The 25,344-nt window shown below is 39.2% G+C and overlaps 1 protein-coding gene across 2 annotated transcripts in view; it reads right to left on the bottom strand.

Moving 5' to 3' along the window:
- SLC25A12 (solute carrier family 25 (aspartate/glutamate carrier), member 12) overlaps window positions 1–25,344 on the bottom strand; it is a 148,433-nt gene that overhangs the window by 93,225 nt on the left and 29,864 nt on the right. For both annotated transcript variants that reach the window (XM_006878838.1, XM_006878839.1), the window contains exon 3: window positions 20,692–20,834. In XM_006878838.1, coding sequence (XP_006878900.1) covers window positions 20,692–20,834 — 143 coding nt within the window. The remainder of the gene's footprint in view (window positions 1–20,691; window positions 20,835–25,344) is intronic.

The raw sequence follows: 25,344 nt of genomic DNA, 5'->3' as shown, positions 1-25,344 counted from the left end.
AAAAAAACAAAACACACATAAATATCTTTCTGTTATTCTTTATTTTGAGCCAACATACACCTGACATCAGCAATAATGTCACTCACTCATCATTTTCTTCTGGGTGCAACTTGTATTTCTAGAAGTTCTTTTTCTACATATTCCTGGTTTGAATTATTGTTAGAAAAATGTTACTTTCATATAATATTACTGATATCATTTGATAGTTTCTGAATTCTGCAAGACCACCATCCTTTGGGGTGGGGACAGATATGGATCTCTGATAGTTGGTTGATCAAGTACCTGCCTTTCAAAGATCTTGGTTTAGGTAAATGAATGTTGCATATGTTTGTAAAACATATAAATTTGTCTATTTTTCCTTTTAAGGAGCTTTGTGTTACAACAATGCTTTCAGTGCAGCTTATACTTCCTCGTGAAATGGTTGAATGCCAGCTAATTATTTTTAAATTCACATTTCTTCTATCTTCTTTTTGGGCTTTTTTCATTGTTCAATGTTTTGTTTAATATAATCTTTCACTATTGCAACCCAAGGCTTGAATTTTTCTTCAGTTTTCAGCTTGAGAAATGCCTAGCATATGCATATCCCTTTTTGCTTTGTAAGATCTCCCTAGATCATTGCACATTTCGTGATAATACTTAAATTTTTTTTTCAAAATGCCAAAAAAAAAATTAAAAAAAAAATAAAATTAAAAGCCTTGAAAGCCTAACGGTGAAAACAAAAAGTAAATTCATACGGACAAGTCAATCTGACTCTTATCGGCCCTCACTCTTATTCCCAAAGTTGTTAGTCTTTTTTTTTAGATTTTAATGAAAGTTTATAAAGAACTTGAATTTCCATTCATTCATTGTTGCACATTTTCCTCCCTGCCCCCACCCCTCAAGTTCACTTTTTTCTTTGGGAAAAAAGTTCTTTCATTGCTATACAGTGTTGTCTTCCCCCCTCCAACTCCCGCCTCAGACCACTTTACTATGCAACTCTTATTCTGGACTCTTGTCATGCTAATAATACCTAATCATATATTCCTTTTATACAGTTCTCTCCCTCATCTGTTTCAATGCCATGTACATTATTTATCCCCTCTTTTCTTAGTTTCTCCCCAACCCCATATCAGTCCTGTTCTATAACAGTGAAATTATGCAGTATTTGTCTTTTTGTGACTAAGATATTTCACTCAGCATAATGTCCTCCAAGGTCAATCATTTTGTATAATAATTCATGAATTCCTTGTTTTTCAATGTGGTGTAGTATTCCATTGTGTGAATATACCACATCTTCTCTATCCATTGGTTTGTTTATGGGTATTTGGGTTGTTTCTAACTCTTTGCTATTATGACCAAAGCAGCAATAAGCATGGGTGTACATATATCTGCTTGGGTGGCAGTTCTGTTTTCTTTGGGGTATATTCCCAGTAGTGGAATTGTTGGGTCAAATGGTATTTCTATTTCCAACTTTTTGAGAAAGCACCATACTGCCTTCCATAGTGGTTGCACCATTTTACATTCCCACCAACAGTGAATAAGGGTTCCGGTTTCCCCACAACCTCGTCAACATTTGTAGTTTGTTGCTCTGTTAAACTTTGCTATTCTTATTGGATAGGGACAATATCTCATAGTTGTTTTGATTTGCATCTCTCTTAGAGCTAGAGATTCTGAACATTTCTTCATGTGTTTGTTTGCCATCTGAATGTCTTCTTTGGTGAAATGCCTGTTCATATCCTGTGCCCATTTTTCACTTGGGTTATCTACCTTTATCTTGTTATGGCTATTGTGAATAATACAGCAATAAACATGGATATGCAATAAAAATAAATAAATAAATTTTTAAAAATTTAAAAAAAATAATTGCTGGGTCAAATGGTATTTCTATTTCCAACTTTTTGATAAAGCACCAAACTGCCTTGCATAGTGATTGTACCATTTTACATTCTCACCAGCAATGAATAAGAGTTCCAATCTCTGCACAACCTGACCAGCGTTTGTTGTTTGCTGCACCATCAAACTTTGCTATTTTTGCTGGGGTGAGATGATATCTCATAGTTGTTTTGATTTGCATCTCTCTGATAGCTAAAGCTTTTGAACATTTTTTTCCATGTGTTAGTTTGCCATCTAAATGTCTTCTTTGATGATGTGTCTTATTCATAGCCCTTGCCCATTTTGTGACTGGGTTGTTTACATTTTTCATGTTAGGGTGAAAAGGTATTGGGACTTCTTAAGAGATTGGGATTAGTTGTAAATATTAGGAAACCATAAAATTTAGCATAAAGCTTTGGGGTTTCTCTTAATAAATTGCAAACCTGAGCAATACTAGGTTTCTATCCCCCAGCTAGCCTCAAATACCTAGAGCCAAGCAGAAACTATTTCCTTCAGACAGACCACTGGATTTGAGATTCCTTCAGTATAGGTCCCCAATTAAGTAGCCAGCTATTATATTTAAAATATAAACTTTATGAACTTTATTCAATGACTATGGTTTATCTACACTCACCCCCTCATTCTGTTGAGTTGGGACTAACACATAGCTGACATTCCAGAGTATTTTCAGAGGCTGTCAATGGCACAGGAGGAGATGGTCCATTTTTCCTCTTGCTGAGCAGCTGGTAGATTTGAACTGCCTGCCTTTGAGCTGGCAGCACAACTCCTTACCCACTAGGTCATCAGAACTCCTTGATTGGTCTAACAGCATATTTAAAAAAATTCAAGTCACATATTGATGCAACTTAAGAGCTAAAAGAACTTTTAAAAAATTAAAAGTAAAGTGATCTGCTCAAAAATATTCAGAAAATTAGTAGGGCTATTAAAAACATTCCCAAATCTGACCATAACTGAGTGTTCTCTCATTACTATACACTTCTCTGTCTCCTCAAATTTAGAGTTATGCCAAGAATGCTTTAACTAAAAGATATATAGCTGGAAAATAAAGAAAGTATCTATAATAAGTAGACAGTTATTAAAAAATGTATCGGGGGTCAAGTCATTGCCTTTGTTAAGTGGGATGCTATATTAAAGTTGCTGTTAATTGCTATTGAGTCAAGTATGATTCATAGCAACCTGAACCCTGTCCTATCCTGTGCCATGCTTGCTGACCTCAGCACACTTGAGCCCACTGCTGCAGATATTGTGCCAGCCATCTCATTGAGGATCTTCCTCTTTTTGCTGACTCTCCACCTTTCCAAGCATGATGTTCCTCTCCAAGGATTAGTCTCCTCTAATAACATGCCCAAAACATGTGAGATGAAGCTTCGCTATCCTTCTGTCCAAGGAGCACTCTATGGTTGTACTTTCTCCAAAACATGTCTATTTATAATTTTGGCAGCCCACGGAATATTTAGGACTCTTCTCCAACACTACAACTCAAAGGCATCAATTTTTCTCCTGTCATCCTCATTCACTGTCTCGCTCTCAGATGTAAACAGCAGGTGACTGGAAAGATGATGGTTTTAATCAGTGCCTCTTAGTCTTTAAATTGACATCATTGCTCTTTAGGAATCTGAAGAGGTCCATGCAGATTATCAGAAGATTATCAGCAGATTATCTTAACATCTCCAAATAAGAGAGGTAAATGAAGAAAGCACATGAAAAAGACTGCACACTTAAAAAGTCAGCTATGGTTACCAAGGTGGGTGTTACTACAAAACTGCAGCAAATGTACCTTAAGATTTATCATTTTCAGTATGTGAAAATCTTACATCTACTAGGAAAAATTGAAAATATTGAATTTCAGGTAATAACATGCACACTGACATACTTAAGCTAGATCTATCAATATTTGCATTTTACTTAAGTGCATCAAAACAAGATGGACAGAAAGAAGGATGGAGAGACAAGAAGGGATAAAAGAGAAGTCAGAGCTCATATACCTATGTGATAGGTTTATGATGTTGTGGTGTTAAGACTTCTGAAAATGACTTTTATATGCCCTGTGTTGGCCCTTCCCTGGGGGAATGGTCTCCAGCTGCCTCAAATGCAGACAGACATCAACAGATGTGAGGCCAACATAAGAAAAAGAGCTAACCAGGCTATAGAGAGCCTGTGGCAAGGTACAACCTGATGGAGCCCTGGAGACTGAACCAGAGTTAAACGTTCTACTTGCTGATGATTGAAGAAGAGCTGACTTGTTACTACTATCGAGATAAAACTTGCTAACAATCGAGGAAACCAGAGACTTCTTTTATTTGTGTTGTTGGACTGCACCTGGACTTTCACTTGCTGACTGAGAAGCTGTCTGAACTAAATGAGGAACTATGCCTTGTTAATCTGGCTTGGGACTCCTGGACTAAACCTGAACTTCCAAAGTGTGATATCTTTGTTTTCCCTACCTCCAACCTATTTCCATAATAAATTCCACAGCCGTGAATAAGGTCATGGATATGAGTCAATTTGTAATGAACATCGAGCCTAGTGATTAGTAAAAGTAGGTGCAGGAGCATGCAGTGGGATGGAGGGGAAGCCATAGCTTGCAGATATTGTTTTGATAGTATGAATGTTATTGATGGGGACAGTTCCCCTTTATGGAATTAAAAGAAGTCAGACTTGGCCTTCTCCAAGTCGCAGTTGCTCTTTCCACAGGTGTTCACTATAAAATTCCTTCCAATTGAAGTATTTCAGATAACAGATGTTGCCCTGGATGTGCTCACCAAGTTGTGCCAAGAAATCTGGAGAACAACCACTTGGCCAACTGACTGGAAGAGATCTATATTTGTTTCCATTCTAAAGAAAGGTGACCCAACTGAGTGTGGAAACTACAGAACAGTGTCATTGATTTCACATGCAAGCAAGATTTTACTGAAGATCAAAAACGATTAGAACAGCACATCAGCAGAGAACTGCCGGAAGTCCAAGCTGGGTTTAGAAGGGGTCGTGGTACTAGGGATATTGTTGCTGATGTTAGATGGATCTTGGCTGAAAGCAGAGAATACCAGAAGAATGTCTATCTGTGTTTCATTGATTATGCAAAGGCATTTGACTGTGTGGATCATAACAAACTGTGGCTGACTCTGAGAAGAATGGGAATCCCAGAACATTTAATTGTGCTAATGCGAAACCTGTACTTGGATCAAGAGGCAGTAGTCAGAACAGAGCAGGGTAACACTGCATGGTTCAAAATTGGGAAGGGTGTACGCCAGGGATGCATCCTGTCTCCATACCTTTTCTTTTTTTTTTTTTTTCCATACCTTTTCAACATGTATGCAGAGCAGATTATCCGAGAAGCTGGGCTCTATGAGGAGAATTGTGGCATCAGGATTGATGGAAGATCTATTAACAATCTGCGTTATGCAGATGACACAACCCTGCTTGCTGAAACTGAGGAGGACCTCATGCACTTGCTGCGAAGGGTCAAGGACTGCAGCCTTCAGTATGGACTGAGGCTCAAGGTCAAGAAGACAAAGATTCTCGCCACTGGACCAATTGGCAGTGTCAGGATGGATGACGAAGAGATTGAGAGTCTTCACAGCTTCAGTTTGCTCGGCTCCACAGTCAACACTCTTGGCACCAGCAGTCAGGAAATCAAAAAGCTTATCGTGATGGGAAAGTCTGCTGTTAGGGACCTCTCAAAGGTACTCAGGAGCAACAGTGTCTCTCTGGAGACTAAGGTGTGCCTGATACAGTCCATGGTCTTTGCAATCGCTTGTTATGCATCAGAGAGTTGGACAATGACTAGGGAGGACAGAAGGAGAGTGGATGCTTTTGAGCTGTGGTGCTGGAGAAGGGTACTGAATGTACCATGGACTGCCAGGAAAACAAACAGATTCATCTTGGAGAGGATTAAACCAAGCTACTCCTTGGAAGCAAGGATTCTGGGGCTTCGTCTGACATACTTTGGACATGTTGCCAGAAGGGACGGGTCCTTGGAGAGGGACATCATGCTTGGGAGGGTGGAGGGACAGCACAGGAAGGGAAGACCCTCTATGAGATGGATCGATTCGGTGACTGGGGTAATCGGGATGGGTGTGTCAGAGGCAGTGCGGTTGGCGCAGGATAGAGCAGGGTTTAGGGCTGTTGTGCATAGGGTCGCTATGAGTCGGAAACGACTCGACGGCACATAACAACAACAACAACATACCTTAATATACCTCAGTAGTCAGTTTTTCTTTATAAAGACTATATATTATTTAAATAATATATTTTGAGAGTTTTTCCCTAAAATGTCACTTTTCAATTAATGAATAGGAACTAATAAAGTTCTAAAATAATAGGTTAATCTTGCTATTTTAAAGTAACTATATTTTGACATAAAAGGATCTTCTATATGAATGTTGAATATTAAAGGAAAACATTTGTGAAAAAGTGAACGTGATGAAAACTATAGTTTCAACATTGTAGAAAGGAAATAGAGCCTCCAAATGAAATTCTGACTAAAGCTAAATATAGAAACTATGGTTTTAGAAGTTACAGTTTCATGCAAGTAACTGTCTAAATATTTTAGAATCAGATCACATAGTAATTGTCCCTGAGATCTGTATTTAATACTTTTCTTTATACAACTAGAACTTTAAAGTAGAAATCACAATCCACCTAAAAATACTTGACTAAAGGCTATTACTTTTAGACAACTCATCATTTTGTTTTTGGGAACTCTGGTGGTCTAGCAGTAAGGAGCTGTGCTGCCAATTCAAAGGCATGTGATTCAAATCTATGAACTGCTGCTCCTCAGGAGAAAATGGGCAATCTACTCTCACGCAATTTACTGCCTATGAAAACCTGCTGGAGAGTCAGCTATGAGTCAGTTCCAACTTAACAGCACATAACAACATCATGTTAATTACAGTTTTTTATGTTACTTATTTTTATTCAATGGTCCTCCATAGTAAGAACCTATATCAAAACACTCCTTCTCAACACACACACAAAAAAGATCCTTGCCACCAATAGGCAGCATCAAAAGAGACAGAGAAGTAAGTGAAGCTGTCAATGATTTCATCTTACTTGGATCCACTGTCAACACCCTTGGACCAGCAGTCAAGAAATCAAGAGAATACATATCGCCTTGGGAAAGTTAGTGTCAGGGACCTCTCCAGAATACTGGAGAGTAATGACATCAGCGTGAAGACTAAGGTGTGCATGATCAAAGGCATGGTCTTTTACTTGTTTGCTAGGCATCTAAAAGCTAAATAGTAAGCAAGGACAACAGAAGAAAAACTGATGCCTTTGTATTGCAGTATTGGAAAAAGTACTGAATACCCATGGACTACCAAGAGAACAAGAGATCTCTCCTGGAGAAAGTGAAACCAGAGTGTTTCTTGGAAGTAAGGATGATGAAACTCCATCTCACATTCTTTCATCCTGTTGTTCAGAGGAGCCAGTCCTGGGAGAAAGACATCATGCTTGTAAGTAAGGAAAACCCACAACAAAACAGACTGACATGGTAGCAGTAGTAATGGAATCAAGTGTGTTGAAGATGGTGAGGAGAGCCCAGGATAAGCCAAGTCTGGGTCTACTGTTGACAGGTTCTCTATGAGTCTTAGTAAACTGGATTGCACATAACATCATCATCAACAATAGTAAATATAATAGTAGAATTCTATTCATCCAATTCTAAAATCACATCCACAATTTTATGTATTTGTTAGAGCAGCACCCCATTTTCACAGTACCAAATTCTTAGTTATATAATGCTGATATAACACAGATACCACAAGTGGATGGCTTTAGCAAACAGAACAGTAAAAGCTGCAATTGCCCTAAGAGTACAGTTGATGGAATTATAAACATCAAAGGCAATTCTGGTGAAGTCTTAGAAGAAAAGGAGAATTTTCACACCAGAAATTGCACAGATAATGAGAAGCTGCAGCAGAGAAATTATAGCAGGACAACAAGGAGACCTGTACAGAGATGGAGACCAACAAAAGACAACATGGAAGCAAACACATGGAGTAAGAGAGTGTCCTGTCTTTGAGCAGGAGGCTCCATGGCAGAATAAGGTACATTTCAGCCCTTGGTGGAGGTGCTAGGCTTACTGGTCCATGGAGCTAGAAAACTAGGTATCTTTGAATCCACGCTTGCTGGCAGAGGGAGATGCTAATAAGCTTTATAAGTCTTCCTAGCACAGAACAGAGCCCAGGCCGGCCTATTCAAGAGGCCAAGGAACACGGGATGCAGACATGCTTCATTCTCAAAGGCCTTTGGAGTGTCAAAATGAGACTTCAGCTTCTGGGGTTTCTATCCGGGGGAAGGGTGCCACCGTTTCCTAGGTTTCAAAGAGTCGTATCTTTGCTAACTCAGTTCCAGAGTGCAGGGCTGTCTTTAAAAGAAAACTGATGCCCAAAGCTGAGGAGGTGAGGCTACTATGCCCCAGGGGACAGAACATGGGACCCACTGGACCAAGGAGTAGGGTCACCACTCAGTTGGACTAGGAAAATGGAGCTGTCCAAAGCTAAGGGAGCAAAGTTGCTATCTGAGTAGGCTTAGGAGGCAGAACTGACATCCAGAGTCAAGGAGCCTCTACCCTGAGCCCAGAAAAATTGGATAATACCCAGAGCCTGGGGGCAGATATATTGCCTGGATGGTTTCAGAGAAAGGAGGATCATTTTAAGCCGTGAGTTGTTGTTGTTGTTGTTGTTAGCTGCCATCGAGTCAGTACAACCCAGAGTGACCCTATGAACAACAGATCTGAACCCTGTTCTATCCTATGCCATCCTCACAATCTACGACACACTCAACCCCATTGCTGCAGTTACTATGTCAATCCATCTGGTTGAGGGTCTTCCTCTCTTTTGCCAATCCTCCACCTATCCAAGCATGATGACCCTCTCCAAGGAATAGCTGCTCATAGTGACATGCCCAAAGTACGTGAGATGCAGCTTTATCGTCTTTGCCTCCCAGTAGCACTCTAGCTACACTTTCTTCAAGTCTTATGTTTGTTCTCTTGGCAGTCCATGAGATATCCAGAGCTCTTCTTAAAGGCATCGATTTTTCTTCTGTCATCTTATTCATTGTTCAGCTTGCAGATGAATAGCAATCTCAAAGCCTTGAGAGCAAAAGTAAATTGTTCTGCAGGATATTTTACTTGGGTGGTGACTGTTATCCTTACTTTCCCTCCAATTTCTTCCATTTGTAATAGAAATGTCTATTTTGTGCCTGTGTCATTGTCTTTTGGAAGCACATAAGCTGCAATCTAGGCTCATAAATGAAATGGAGTTTTGCCCAAGGATAGAATTAGATTTGGAGTTGACTTAAGACTTATGATGATATGGTGAGATGAATGTTATTTTGCATATGACAAAGGCACAGCCTTTAGGGGCCAAAGAGTAGAATGTGTAGGCTGAACTGTCTCAAAAAAAATCATATATCACATGATATAAGGTGGAAGCTATATAAAGATTGGTCTTGATATGATAAACAAAAATTATAGGAGGATTAAGGATAGAATGCAACATCTCTTAATCTCATCAGAACTCTAAATGGAAGTGGAGTTCCTCTTGAGTGTAGCCTTTAATGCTTTTTCTCTATAGTGAACAAAAAGGGAGCACTATCAAGAGATAAGGAAAAACCCCTCCTAGCAACATGCCCAAAGCATGTGAAGCAAAGCCTCATCATTCTTGCCTCCAAAAAAATACTCTGGCTTCACCCTCTCCAAGACATATCTGTTTATTCTCTTGGCCACCCATGGGATGTTCAGTGCTCATCTCCAACACCAAACCTCAAAGGCATCAATTATTTTTCTGTCATCCTTATTTATTGTCCAGCCTCACATACTTTGGGCGTGTTGCTAGAAGGGGCTATTTCTTGGAGAATGACATGATGCTGGTAAGGGTGGGAGATCCTGAGAAGAAGAGGAAGACCCTCAACCAGACGGATTTACACAGTGACTGCTACAATGGACTCTTGCGTGTCAGGAAGGGTGAGGATGGCACAGGATAGAACAGAGTTCAGAGCTTTTATCCATAGGGTCTCTATGACTCATACTCGACAGCATCTAACACTAACAATCAAGAGATAATTGGTTCAATGATAATTAATTTTATAAAACATAATTAATGGGAATGATTGTATGAAACACAATGTGAATGAAGGATAGTGTGAAACGTAACATATATGAACTTTTAAGCAAGTCAATATAAAACAAAATTTGTTTTTTTAAAAGAGAGATATTAGTACTATTATGAAGTTCAACATCAAGAAGACAAAGATTTTCGCCATTGGGCCAATTGGCAGCATCATTAATAGATGGAGAAAAGATTGAGGTTGTTAGCAATTACAGCTTGCTCAGATCCACAATCAACACTCTTAACAGCAGCAGTTGGGAAATCAAAAGACGAATTGCTGTTCAAAAGAAAATCTGCCGTTATGGGCCTCCCTAGAGTACTGAAGAACATCGATATCAGTCTAGATACAAACGTGCACCTAATCCAGGCCATGTTCTTCTCAATTACTTGTTATGCTTCAGAGAGTTGGACAATGACTAAGGATGACGGAAGAAGAATAGATGTCTTCAAGCTGTGGTGATGGAGAATAGTCTTGAAAATATCATGCACTGCCAAGAAAACAAATAAGTCTGTCAAAACAAAGAAGTCTATCTTGGAGAGGGTTCGCTAAGTCTCCTTGGAGGCTAGGATTTTGAAGCTCTGCCTCACCTACATTGAGCACGTGGCCAGGAGAGATCAGTCCTTGGAGAAAGGCATCATGCTTGGAAGGGTGGATAGACAGCAGGAGAGGGAGACCCCAGATGAGATTAAATGATACAGTAACTGGGGCAATGGGGGCTGGTGTGTCAGAATTAGTGAGGCTGGCTCGGGTCAGGGAAGGGTCCAGAGCTGCTGTACAGAGGGTCGCTATGCATCGCAGGCAACTCAAGGGCACACAACAACAATAACATACTATGGCAGGTTTGGAAACAGGAATGTCATCTACTTCTTAAACAACATGTCTCCAGAAACTCTATGAACTTTGATAAATGTCAATTGTTCTAGAGGGGCTTTTGAGCCTTTTGTTCATAGGGTCGCTATGAGTCATACTCGACTCGAAGGCAATCAACAACAACAAGAAATTAAGAGATAATTTCCAGGAGTGGAGTGTGTATTTTTAGGGCCATGTGAAATGAAGCTCCTTTATACTAGGTAAGGCTAAGGCACATGGAGGTCTCTGGGGAGGTGTGAACCTATAAAAGCTAAAGAAATCCAGGACTTTTTTCCACCTCTAACAAAGTGGGCCTTCCCCTAAAGCTAACATCATGAATTTGGACTTCTAACCTCATAAACTGTAAGAGAATAATTTCTGTTTGTTAATGCAAAAGCAAAACGAAACAGACTGAGATGTGCCTGACCTACATTTAGCTATTTTTAATTGCGTCCTATCTATGTTAGACAAATAAATAAGGAAGATTTAATAAAAACTGATAACTCGGAATTGTGGTGATGTTAAAGAATACTGAATATAACATGGGCTGCCGAAAGAACAAACAAAAACTTGTTAGGGTTAGAGCCAATGAGCTAGGGGAGGCAGAAGTTCACGTCTGCTAAACACAAGCCATCAGAACCAGGAAGCAGATAAAGGCATGTATGGAATTAGTGTTTGCGGAACATAAGTGACGTCAAAGGCAATGGGCTGGAATAAGAACTGCCTACCAAATGGTGAACTCTTCATGACGTCGTCATTTCATAGGCCCTGATTCCAGTCCTAAGCCACACCTGGATGAGGAAGCCCCCCTCACCTCAGTGGCGCACTGCTTCCTGCATTTCTTCCTTTCCAGGGAAGACGGCCCTTCACTTTAAGGTTGTACCTATTCTAAAATCTCTCTACTTTTTATCTTCACTTCTGCCTCCTCATCTTTGTTCTTGGTCTTATTCTCTAACAAAGGTTTCAGCCCACACCAGGATTATTCTGTGCAAGACCAGCAACAGACCTTCTAAGCATCTAAGGGTCCCCATATTGTACCCTAAAGTCAGCTTTCCCAAGGGCCACTGAAAATTGTTGTACACCATACTAATTGGATAGTTTGGACACTGTTTCTTCCTCTTCTCTCTTGCCTAGCTTAATTCTTTAACCTGTTGAGGGGAGCGGCCCAGGGCACTGTCTTGGAAGAAATGCAACAACCATAGTGCTCCTTAGGAGCAAGAATTGTGAGACTTCCTCTTACATACTTTAAGCATGTTATCAGGAGGGGCCAGTTTTTGAAGAGAAGACACCATGGTTGGTAGAAAGAGAGGAAAAGTCTCAGTGGCTACAATATGCTTAAGCACAACAGGAATTGTGAGGATAATACAGGATCAGGCAGAGTGTCCTTCTGTTGTACACAGGGTCACTATGAGTCAGAGTCAACTCAGGGGCGTTTAACAAGAGCATGAAGTCTATTTCTCCCATGCACTAAACAAACTTCTTTAACTTGTCTGCATCGACTATACTAATTCTGACCTGATCTTCAGTAATTAAAAGTAATGTTGTGTAGTTCTATAGAAAAAAAAAAACCTACAGTAGAAATAAGAGTGGCATTTGCCCAAGGAGAAAGCCCTAACACAGGAATGGGTAAAATAAAAGGATTCATGGAAATGAGAATTTCAGTAGCAAAGTGTATAAAGTTCTAGAAAATTACTGATATTATAATTAATGTTATAAAACAAAATGCTTTATAAACTTTTTATTTTTTAACTTAATTTATACTTTTATTATACTAGTTTATTTACAAAATTCTAATATATTGTTTTTCAGACAAGATTCTTCCAAATTCCCTCACCACCACCATCAAATTGTACAACCTCATGATTAATCCACCAACCTCCACACATCCTCACCCTCTGCTTCCACCCTCCTTTTACCCCCCCAGGAATCCTCATACTCATTCTACAATAATGGTTTTATATAATATTTGTCCTTGTGGGATTGAGTCAATTAAATCAACATAATGCTGTCCAGTTCCTCCCAAGCTAGGTAATAAGATCATTACTCCTGCATGCCATGTATTATTCCATTGTATGAATGTACCATAATTTCTCAATCCATTCAATTGTGGTTGGACATCTGGGCTGTTTCTATGTTCTTGTGACGATGAATAACGCTGCTATGAACATTGGTGTAGGTGCACCTGATATAGTCCATGGTCTTTGCAATCACGTGCTATGCATCAGAGAGTTGGACAATGACCAGGAAGAATAGAAGAAGAATTGATGCCTTTGAGCTGTGGTGTTGGAGAAGAGTACTGAATATACCATGGACTGCTAAGAAAACGAACAGGTTCATCTAGGAGAGGGTTAAACCAAGCTGCTCCTTGGAGGCAAGGATTGTGAAGCTTGGTCTGACATCCTTTAGACATATTGTAAGGAGGGGTCAGTTTTTGGAGAAGGAAGTCATGCTTGGGAGGATGGAGGGACAGTGTAGGAAAGTAAGACCCTCTATGAGGTGGATTGATTCAGTGACTAGACTAATGGGGGTAGATATGTCAGAGACAGTGAGACTGGCACAGGACAGAGCAGAGTTTACTGCTGTTGTACATAGGGTCACTATGAGCTGCTGGTGACTCAGCGGCACATAACAACAACAACATATTCCAAACACTAGAATAGATGGGTCATATAGAATTTCTATATTCTTTATAAACTATTATTCAAATAACAATAATAATAATCACATTATTTTAAAACTACAGTAAAAGAATCTATGTTGATGCTGGAATAAACAAAATACACCAAATAAGCTATTCTAATCTTCCTTAAATGAAAAGGCTATCCATTTGGGATAAACCAAACATTATCAAAGTCTTGGGTTTTATTAGGCTAAAATCATAAATAAATCTTAGCAATGATATTTAATAGTTGTAAAATTAGAGAACTTTTTGAAAACCTGATGATTCTTACTGTGGATATCTCCTAAACAAAAACACAGAATAAAACCCTCTCTTGTATTACACTTTAGCAAATTCAGAAATCTCTAAAGAACATTCAGGACAGGAGAGTAAGAATCCTTATGTTTCAAAAAAAATTTCATTTTTCTATGTTTTTGAAAAAAAATTATACATTTCATAAGCTTTTTATCATATTCATGACTTAATAGCACTTAACAACAACAACATAGAGCTCTCTTGGCCTAGTGGATAGAAAGTCATGTTACAAAGCCAAAAGTGGGTGATTTTAATCTGCCCTTGGGCCTGGTTTTAATTCTTTTTGGTCAAACATTCTTCTAAGTGGTCTGTCTAACACTGGTCTGTCCATTTGCTGTTCAGAGCACATGAACTCGTGGTTGCTCTGATGATAAACACTGTGACACTGATGTGTCAAATGTTATAATGATTACCCATGGTGGACAGTGTTTGGTGGAGCTCCCAAATTAAAACAAGCAGGCATGGTATCCACTTCCAAAAATAGCTTGCCTCTGGAAACTCTATGAGTGTGGAGAAATGATGAAAGCTATACGTGTTCAGATCATTCATTCATAGGGTTGCTATGAGTTGCCTACAACTCGATGGCGCTTATCAACAACAATGACAATCCTATGGTGGAGTACTGGGTAAGAAGTTGCTCTGCAAACCCAAAGGCAGATAGTTAGAAACCATGAGCAGATCTGCAGGAGAAAGATGGGCAATCTCCTCTCATGTAATTTATAGTCTCTGAAAACCCACTGGAAAGACAATTATGAGCTGGTTCTGAAAGCACACAACCACCACAATGACATTTCCTCTTTAATCCCAATCTAAATCATTTCACATAGAAAAAAAGAAGTTTCAAGAAGAATTTAACGTTTTGAAATAGATTTGCCTTTTTAAAAGGGAGATTGATCCTTTTCAAAAGTAAATACTACTAACATGGGTAGATAAGTCAATAGCCAAAATCCAGTTTTGACTTATCCTCCTCTTGGAACTTCGACTTTGACCACAGGAACATGTCCTACTTTAAAAATGTCACTCAGCCTGGAAAAACCACATGAAGCTTCAAAGAAAATATGCGAATCAAATGGAACTAGAGTAGCTGGTGACAAAAGGAAGCATTTGAAAATATATAAATATTCTGAAAGTAGGCCTCAGACCAATTAATGTATCAAGTACTCTGATAATTTCTAAAAGAATGTTTTAACTTTAATAAAAATAAAGAAAATGCTGACTGAATATCATTTTCATATCACATTAAGTGATCCAATGACTGTGATCCATAATGACTTCTCAACTTAATTTATTTTTGGAGATTAGATACAAAATGTATACAAATTCTCTGTTGTTGTTGTTGTTGTTATGTGCCATCAAGTCGTTTGCGACTCATAGCGACCCTATGTCCAACAGCCCTAAACCCTGCTCTATCCTGGGCCAATCGCATGGCCTCTGACACACCCATGCCGATTACCCCAGTCATTGAATCAATCCACCTCATAGAGGGTCTTCCCCTCCTGTACCGTCCCTCCACCCTACCAAGCATGGTGTCCCTCTCCAAGGACCTGTCTCTCCTTACAACATGTCCAAAGTATGTCAGACGAAGCCTCAGAATCCTTGCCTCCAAGGAGTTGTTGTTATGTGCCGTCGAGTCGTTTCCGACTCATAGCGACCCTATGCACAACAGCCCTAAACCCTGCTCTATCCTGCGCCAACCGCACTGCCTCTGACACACCCATCCCGATTACCCCAGTCACCGAATCAATCCATCTCATAGAGGGTCTTCCCCTCCTGCGTTGTCCCTCAACCCTCCCAAGCATGATGTCCCTCTCCAAGGACCCGTCGTCCCTCCTGGCAACATGTCCAAAGTATGTCAGACAAAGCCCCAGAATCCTTGCCTCCAAGGAGTAGCTTGGTTTAATCCTCTCCAAGACAAATCCGTTTGTTTTCCTGGCAGTCCAGGGTACATTCAGTACCCTTCTCCAGCACCACAGCTCAAAAGCATCCACTCTCCTTCTGTCCTCCCTAGTCATTGTCCAACTCTCTGATGCATAACAAGCGATTGCAAAGACCATGGCCTGTATCAGGCGCACCTTAGTCTCCAGAGAGACACTGTTGCTCCTGAGTATTTTAGAGAGGTCCCTAACAGCAGACTTTCCCATCGCGATACGCTTTTTAATTTCCTGACTGCTGGTGCCAAGAGTGTTGACTGTGGAGCCGAGCAAACTGAAGCTGTGAACACTCTCAATCTCTTCGTCATCCATCCTGACGCTGCCAATTGGTCCAGTGGTGAGAATCTTTGTCTTCTTGACATTGAGCCTCAGTCCATACTGAAGGCTGCAGTCCTTGACCCTTCGCAGCAAGTGCATGAGGTCCTCCTCAGTTTCAGCAAGCAGGGTTGTGTCATCTGCATAACGCAGATTGTTAATAGACCTTCCACCAATCCTGATGCCACAATTATCCTCATAGAGCCCAGCCTCTCAGATAATCTGCTCTGCATACATGTTGAAAAGGTATGGAGACAGGATGCATCCCTGGCATACACCCTTCCCAATTTTGAACCATGCAGTGTTACCCTGCTCTGTTCTGACTACTGCCTCTTGATCCAAGTACAGGTTTCGCATTAGCAAAATTAAATGTTCTGGGATTCCCATTCTTCTCAGAGTCAGCCACAGTTTATTATGATCCACACAGTCCAATGCTTTTGCATAATCAATGAAACACAGATAGACATTCTTCTGGATTCTCTGCTTTCAGCCAAGATCCATCTAACATCAGCAACAATATCCCTAGTACCACGACCCCTTCTAAACCCAGCCTGGACTTCCGGCAGTTCTCTGCTGATGTGCTGTTCTAATCGTTTTTGGATGATCTTCAGCAGAATCTTGCTTGCATGTGAAATCAATGACACTGTAACCCTCTCCAGGATGAATCTGCTTGTTTTCTTGGCAGTCCAGGGTACATTCAATACTTTTCTCCAGCACCACAGCTCAGAAGCATCAATTCTCCTTCTTTCTTCCCTAGTCATTGTCCAACTCTCTGATGCTTAACAAGTGATTGCAAAGACCATGGACTGTATCAGGCACACCTTAGTCTCCAGAGAGACACCGTTGCTCTTGAGTACTTTACAGAGGTCCCTAACAGCAGACTTTCCCATCACAATACGTTTTTTAATTTCCTGACTGCTGGTGCCAAGAGTGTTGACCATGGAGCCAAGCAAACTGGAGCTGTGAACAATCTCAATCTCTTCGCCATCCTTCCTGATGCTACCAATTGGTCCAGTGGTGAGAATCTTTGTCTTCTTGGCATTGAGCCTCAGTCCATACTGAAGACTGCAGTCCTTGACACGCTACAGCAAGTGCATGAGGTAGGTCCTCCTCAGTTTCAGCAAGCAGGGTTGTGTCATCTGCATAACGCAGATTGTTAATAGATCTTCCACCAATCCTGACGCCACACTTCTCCTCATAAAGCCTGGCTTCTTCACAAATTCTCTACTGTTAATATTATTTTGTTGAGCCAGAATTGGCTCATAGCTCATCCTCCACTGGGTGTAGAGGCAGTAAGCACACCAGAGGAGACTGCCCATCTTCCTCCCATGGAGCAGCTGGTGGATTTGAACCATGTGCCTTTGGATTAGAAGGCAACACCTACCACTAAGCCACCAGAGTTCCCTGTAATTCTCTACTATCTATTACTTACAGATTATTTAAAATATGCTGTACAACAAATTTTTGTGGAACACATAAATTTTATCCATTCTAATTAGGCTTAATAAGGAAAATAAAAATTAATAACTAATTAGGCACCAACACTGGACTCAAAAATATTTAAGACATTAGCATTTATACTTTAATCACTGCAATACCTTCCTGGATTTCACTGCGCACAAGTCTTGTCACATTCCTGCTTAAAATTTTTCTAAAATCTGATCTCTGTATTTGTTGTCAGTAAGAATAACTTATTGCCTTCTCATTGTCCAGTATCCTACTCAAGCACCTCTACAATTAAAAAAGGAAGTATCCGAGCCTCTAGAACCTTAGGATGTAGCTTTAAATCTGACATGAAGTAAAAACTGTCCTTAAAATTCATGCATTTTTTTAATTTGCCATAATACACCCACATGTGATTTTAATGTAAAAATATTGGTGTTCTTTTCTTCTCCAATTGAAAAAATACCTGACACTCTAGTAAGTGTACCTTATTATTTTTGTGACTTCACACTTCTATTCACTGCCAGGCTAAAAATATCTCCAAGTCAGAATCACAAGTCTGCAGGATATAGTCGAAAACATGCACACAGGTCTCAACTCCACATCTCACACAGCAGCCAACCAAGAGCAAAGCCACAGCAAAGTATCTAGCACATAATCTCCCTACTCCCTTATGCCCAAATAAACACACACACAGTCAGAGTCTCAGTCTCTCTCTCTATCTCTATCTCTATCTATCTATCTATCTATCTATCTATCTATCTATCTATCTATCTATCATCTATCTATCTATCTATCTATCTATCTATCTATCTCATGCTACAGCTGATGCTTTCTGCAATTTCCAGTTAAATATCAAAATAAGGGAATTCTGGTGACCTAATGACCTAAAAAGTCATGTTGCCAACCCAAAGGAATGTAGTTCAAATCCAGCTACTCCATGGAAAAAAGACGGTCAATCTCCTCTTGTACTTTTACATCCTCTGAAATCTTGCTGAAGAGTCAGTTATGAATTAGTTTCTATTACAATGGCACTTAACAACATATCACTATGTTGCTGTTGTTGTTATGTGCCATCTAGTCACCTGCAACTCTTAGCGACCCGATGCACAACAGCCCTAAACCCTGCACTATCTGTGTCAATCTTACTGTCTCTGACAAACCTTTCCCCATTCCCCAGTCACTGAATCAATCCATCTCATCGAGGGTCTTTCTCTTCTACACTGTCCCTCCCAAGCATGATATCCCTCTCCAAGTACTGGTTCCACCTTGCAATATATCCAAAGTATGTCAGACAAAGCTTCAGAATCCTTGCCTCCAAGGAGCAGCCTGGTCTCACCCACTCTAGGACAAACCAAATTGTTCTCCTAGCAGTCCATGGTATATTAAATACTTTTCTCCAGCACCACAGTTCAAAGGCATCAATTCTCCATCATCCCTAGCTATTGTCCAGCTTTCTGAAGTATAGCAAGTAATTGCAAAGATCAAGGCCTGGATCAGGCACACATTAGTTTCCAGACTGACATCATTACTCTTCAGTACTTTGGAGAGGTCTCTGACAGCAGACTTTCCCAGTGCAATTCATGTTTTGGTTTCCCGGCTGCTGGTACCAAGAGGGTTGATTATGGAGCCAACAAAATGAAAGTTGTTAACAATCTCAATCTCTTCACCATCTATCATGATGCTGCCCATCAGCCCACTGGTGAGAATCTTTGTTTTCTTGATGTTGAGCTTCAGTCCATACTGAAGGCTGCAGTCCTTGACCTCCTGCAGCAAGCGCTTCAGGTCTCCCTCAGTTTCAGCAAGCAGGGTTGTGTTATCTGCATAATGCAGATTGTTGATGAATCTTCCTCCAATCCTGATGCCACATTTCTCCTCATAGAGTCCAGCCTCTCAGATACTACACTATAGATAAATATTCCTTGTCATGGAGTGAAATCAACTAATCAGTGACCTTCCAGCAGGTTTTCAGAAGCCGTTGCACAGAAGGAGTTGCCCATCTTTCTCTCCAGGAGCTGCTGGTAGATTAGAACTGGCAAAGTTGCATCATTTTGGGTTAGCAGCACAACTCCCTATGGACTATGCCCCCAGAGATACCACTAATCAATATCATATTCCTATTCATCTTGTCAGATTTCATTCAAACTTCACCTCTTGACCACTCAAAGCAGGATTAATACTCTCTTGACCACTCAAAGCAGGATTAATGATGGACCTTGTTTATACCTCCATTGTTGTTGTAGTTGTTATATGCCAATTATAAACACTGCAGTAGGAGGAGAAAAAAATGTCCGGAAAGGAATATGTCTGTTATTGTTATGTATCATTGAGTCACCTGGGAGTCATAGCTCCGAAGCCTGCCCTATCCTGAGCTAATCTCACCATTTCCAACATACTTAATCACATAACCCCATTCACTGAGTCAATCCATCTCATCCCTGATCTTCCTCTTCTGCACTGTCCCTCCATCCTTCCAAGCATGATATCCTTCTCTAAAGACTGATCCCTCCTGGCCACATGTCCAAAGTATGTGAGATGGAGCTTCAGATGCCTTGCCTCCAAGGAGCAGCTTGGTTTCACCCTCTCCATTACAATACCTCCATTATAATATCTCAATATCTCACTTATAGAATCTTATCCCAGAAATATTGCTATTTATCATGTGTACTCACCACCTTCACTTGACTATGAGCTTGAAAAGCACACAAATCTCCTTTTATTCTTGTTTGTTCATGTTTTTCAGGGCTCAATAGTGCCTAATACATGGTAGCTGTATAATAAATGCTTGCCAAATAAATAAGTAGACAGATGAATGACACTCCTCAACCTCATCTCTGATTTTTCATCACAGTATTTATGACCATCTGACATGTCATATAATTTAGGTGTTTTAAAATTTTGTTCAGTGGCTTTGTGTAGTTTATTCATGTAATTCTAGAACATAGAACAGTGTCTGAAACATAGTAGACCCTGTATTTTTAAATTATGAAATACAGCTAGTTATCTGGACCTTATTCTACTGAGATTATTTATATAAAATGTAACTTTTCCATGTAATTATAAAAACATTAAGAGAAAAGAGAATAAGATAAAACATATGACCCCAGTAATAATATAGCACAAGTTAAACTTTTAGTTTTTCTACATGTTTTCAGTAAGATATTCAGGTTTCAGAAAATGTATAAAGATCCTTACCCATCCTTGGTTTGATCAGCTACTCCTGCCAAGAGTTGCACAATCTTTGGATTGCTATTTGGGTCATTATACAGTCCAAGATAGCGTTGAACAAAGTCTTCTGGGGTCATGTAATGCTCTCCATCAACCTCGGTGCTGGCATACTAAAAAAGAAATAAATAATGTTTACTTAAACCTTTATGTTACCATTTTGTAGTTAACAGATTTTTCTTTTTTTTTTGTGAAAGGTAAACTGAAGGCTGGTATAAAAATCAACTAATAAATGCAGAATTCCTATATAAGTAATAAAAAAACAGACCCAATATGTGACTTAGAACATGAGTGATGTTCTACTACATGCACAATGTGGATAAGCCATGAAAACATTTCAAGCAAAAGAAGCAAGACAGAAAAGGGAACATACTGTCAATTCTTTTCACATGCAATATAAACTAGGCAAATTCAAAGAAAGAGAAAGAAAATTCGTGGTTGCCAGTAGCTGGGAGAAGCGGCAAATGTGGAACAGTTACTAATGGGTACTGAGCTTCTGTTTAATGGAAACACTCTGAAAGGAGATGGTGGTGATGGTTGTGCAATATTGCAAACATGCTTTAAAATATGGAGCTGCATCTTCCAAAATTGTGAATATACATTATGCTAATTTTAGCTCCATTTTTCATGAAGTAAAAATTTGTAAGAATACAGACAAAAGAAAAACTAAAGATTAAAAACAAACAAACAAAAAAAAAACAAAAAAGAAAGGACAGCCAAAATGGCCAGGTTAAAATACTGAGAAGATGATATCCTGTTGTTTCTTGCAGGTTTCCTGCTTAGATGTTGTTGTTCATTGCCATCAAGTCCCGACCAACTCATAGCCGACCCTCCAGTTGGTTTTCAGAGATTGTAAACTGCACAGGAGTATATTGCTCATCTTTCTCCCACAGAGTAACTGGTGATTTAGAAACGCCAGCCTTATTTTTTTCAATCTTTTTTGTAGCATCTAAGCTTTTTAGATGTCTTGAGGTGACAATGTAGTATATAAAGTAGTGCTAGTGAGTTAAACAATTTTTTTTATTTTAAACTTATTTTAATGAAAGTTTAAAGAGACTTTGGGTTTCCATTCATTCATTGTTGCACTTTTCTCCCTGCCCAACCCTTCCCCCAATTCATTTTTTTCTTTGAAAAGTGAAAGAAAAATTCTTTCATTGTTATTCAATCCCTCCTCCCAAGTCCACTCTACTATGCTACCTTCGTTTTGGACTCCTGTTATAACAATACTATCTAATCACATACCCCTTTTAAACAGCTCTCTCCCTCATCTGTTTCAATGCAGTATACATTATTCATCCCCTCTTTCTCAAGAGTTAAGCAATTTTCAAATATGTTTGCTATACTAGGAAAACATCTTGGACATGGAATTTCTATACCACCTCTGAGCAGTGTCCATCCAGATTGATCAATTGGCTGCAGAGGGGTAGAGAGATATGTACGAGGAGGCAAGTGTGCACGTATGTCTATGCATTTTTATAGTAACCATGATACATGTGTGCATCTCTTGTCTGTATTGTAGGAATACATTGTTAAATTAATAGAGATCAGATAGCTATCTTAGAAGCATTATACTCTATTGCTCTATGTTTTCTTTTAAATTACACATTAAAGGAATGCAGTATTTCAACTGCAGCTCTGCCAATATCTTTAACTAGAGGTGTTGTTTGTCTTTATAAAATTTTTGCCCCCAAGAATGGCTGACTGCTTTTTTTTGTCCTTTTCGACTGACTCAGTATAGTATATGCTTAGTTGTCAAAATGTTCATGGCTTTGTGACTTTTTTTATTTTTTTTTATTTTTTTTGGCTTTGTGACTTTGAATTTATAAATACTTGTGATGTGTGAAAAGCATAAATCCATAATGTGTGACCTCAAACACAGAAAAATGTCTGCTTGGTAGAGGGTAAACAGACATAAAATGTAAAAGGACATAAACTAATCAACTAGATGATTGTGGGTGGCTTCTGTGTTTCTTCTCTGCTTTTCTATTTTCTATAATGCATGTTTTAAAGTTTGAAGAAAAAAACCCTGCATGAAATTTCCACTGCTTGTAGAATAAAGTTAGCTGTTCACACCTAAAATAAAAAAAAATGAGAGAGAGAAAGCAAAAGAAAAGGAAAAAAATGCCTGTCTTTAGGTAGCAACCCACTAGACCACCAGAACTCCCTCCTGCTTAGATAAGTAAGGAAAATAAAACAAAACTAAACAAAAATGTAAAACATAACCTGTCAAACCTTAACATTGAAATTAATGAGAAATCCTAGACAAACAAAACCTTCCATGATAGATAACTGCTCCAAGGACTAGTAACTGGAAAAAAAATATTAAAATAATCTACTTTAATAGCCAGGAGGGACCAGTTCTTGGAAAAGGACATCATGTTTGGAAGGATAGAGGGACAGTGCAGGGAGGAAGATCCTGAATGATACAGTAACTGGAGTAATTGAGGTAGATATGTCAGAGTCAGTGAGAAAGGCTCAGGGTAGAGCAGGGTTCAGAGTTTTATACATATAGGGTTACTATGAGTCGCAGGTGGCACAATGGCATGTATGTATGGGGAGGGTGTGTGTGAGTGTGTGTGGGGGTGCATGTGTGTGTGTTGTGTGCATGTGTGTGTTAGAAGCAGGAGTGGCATCCATTTCCTAAACATCATGCCTCTGGAAACTCTATGAACTTTGATAAATGTTGATAGTTGTAGAGGAGCTTCAGGCCTTTTGTTCATAGGGTTGCTATGAGTCATGCTCTACTCGAAGGCAATCAACAACAATAACAACCTTTATGTCAATAATTTCGAATAAGTAATAAAAATACCTATCTATCGAAATACTACAGTCTCCAATATAGATTACATCTCAATATCAAGAAAACAAAAATCCTCACCACTAGGCCAATAGGCAACAGCACAATAGATAGAGAAAAGATTGAAACTCTCAATGACTTCAACTTATTTGGATCTACAATCAACATCCTTGGTACTAGAAGTCAGGAAAGCAAAAGACATGTTACACTGGGAAGGTCTGCTGTTAAGGATTTCTCCAAACTAATAAGAACGATGATGTCAGTTTAAAGACTAAAGTACACCTGATCCAGGCTATATGGTCTTTCCAATCACTTGCTATGCATCTGAGAGCTGGACAATGAGTAAAAATAGCAGAAGAATCAATGCCTTTGAGTTATGACATTACAGAAGAATAAAAAAATATTCCATGCACTTCCAGAAGAACAGATATGTCTTGGAGAAAGTACCGCCAGAGTGCTCGTTGGAAGCAAGGATAGCAAAGCTTCATCTCTCATACTTGGTCATGTTGTTAGGAGAGGCTATTCCTTGGAAAAGGACATCATACTTGGAAAGGTGGAGAGTCAATGAAAGAGACAAAGACCCTCAATGAGATAGATTAACACATTAACTGCAACAATGGACTCAAATATATCAAAGATTTATAAGGATGGCACAGGATAGAACATGGTTCAAATTTGTTGTTCACAAGGTCACTTGACTCAGCGGCACCGAACAATCAAAAATACTACTCATTCAAAAGATTATATGGCATAACCAGATATGAAAAATAAAACCCTTCTACTTTTGATTGTAGTTAATAAATTTAATTAATTACTTTGATGACAATTGTCAAAACAATAATATGAGAAAAGTTCCCAGAACTAAAGAATACAAATACTGGCCCAATGGTGGCATGAAAATAAAACAAAACAAAACAAAAAAAAAAACAAAAACCAACACCGCACAAAAGTTTCCATCATTATAAAATTTTAGAACATGTGAAAAGAAAATCCTAAGAGAAGAAAATCGAGTAACATATAAAGAATCATTAATCATAGCCTTCAAGTTCCTTAACAGCAACATTAAAGGGTCAAAAGCAAGAGTAAGCTTAAAGGCAGTGAACTAAGGCCTTGAAAATTCTCAAAGAAATTAATTCCTACTTGCAATCCTAATCTGAACCAAAGTTGCAATCAAGTATAAAAATAGATTGAAAGTACTTCCAGAGAACTATCTGCACATTTTTTTTTCTTTTCAAGGACCCTCTTTCTCAGAAATCTCTAGGAAAATTTATCCTATGAAAAATAAATAGTAAATCAATCAAGAGGAAGATATAGAATCCAAGAGATGGGTGAGTCAAACCAGAGAAGTATCTAAGGATAGTGACAGGACAACCAGGTGGCCAGTCTCTGAGTACCTAGGCTTGACCAGGGTACAACAAAAGACACCAGAAAGGAAGGCCATGAGAGAAAGTAGAATGTCAGGTTATTCAAGGTAGTAAAAGATACAACTGTTTTGGGGAGCCTTAAAAGCATGTGAGTGGCCATAATCCTGCTGAAAACAAAGAGAAAAGTAAAGATGCATTAAAAAAAAAAATTAATCCAAAGGCTTAATGGACCACATGAACCTCAACCTCTATAGACCAGAACTGGATGTTTCCCAGCAATTGAGTGCTCTAAATTTCCCACAACTGAGTGCTCTAAAAGCAACCATGGTAAAAAGTTGACGACAGAGAGCAAAAAAAAAAAGTGTAGACTAGAACTTAAAAATGGTCTGGTTTGGTCCCAGCTCCCAGCTGGAAACAAAGGAGGACGCTTCAATGATTAAGATCCTCCCAGAAGAGCCATGG

The sequence above is a fragment of the Elephantulus edwardii genome, unplaced genomic scaffold (assembly GCF_000299155.1).
Source record: "Elephantulus edwardii isolate Elephantulus edwardi_28Jun2011 unplaced genomic scaffold, EleEdw1.0 scaffold00001, whole genome shotgun sequence".
Taxonomy (NCBI): domain Eukaryota; kingdom Metazoa; phylum Chordata; class Mammalia; order Macroscelidea; family Macroscelididae; genus Elephantulus; species Elephantulus edwardii.
Note: the sequence above shows the minus strand (reverse complement) of the source record. Positions and strands in the feature narration are given on the sequence as shown.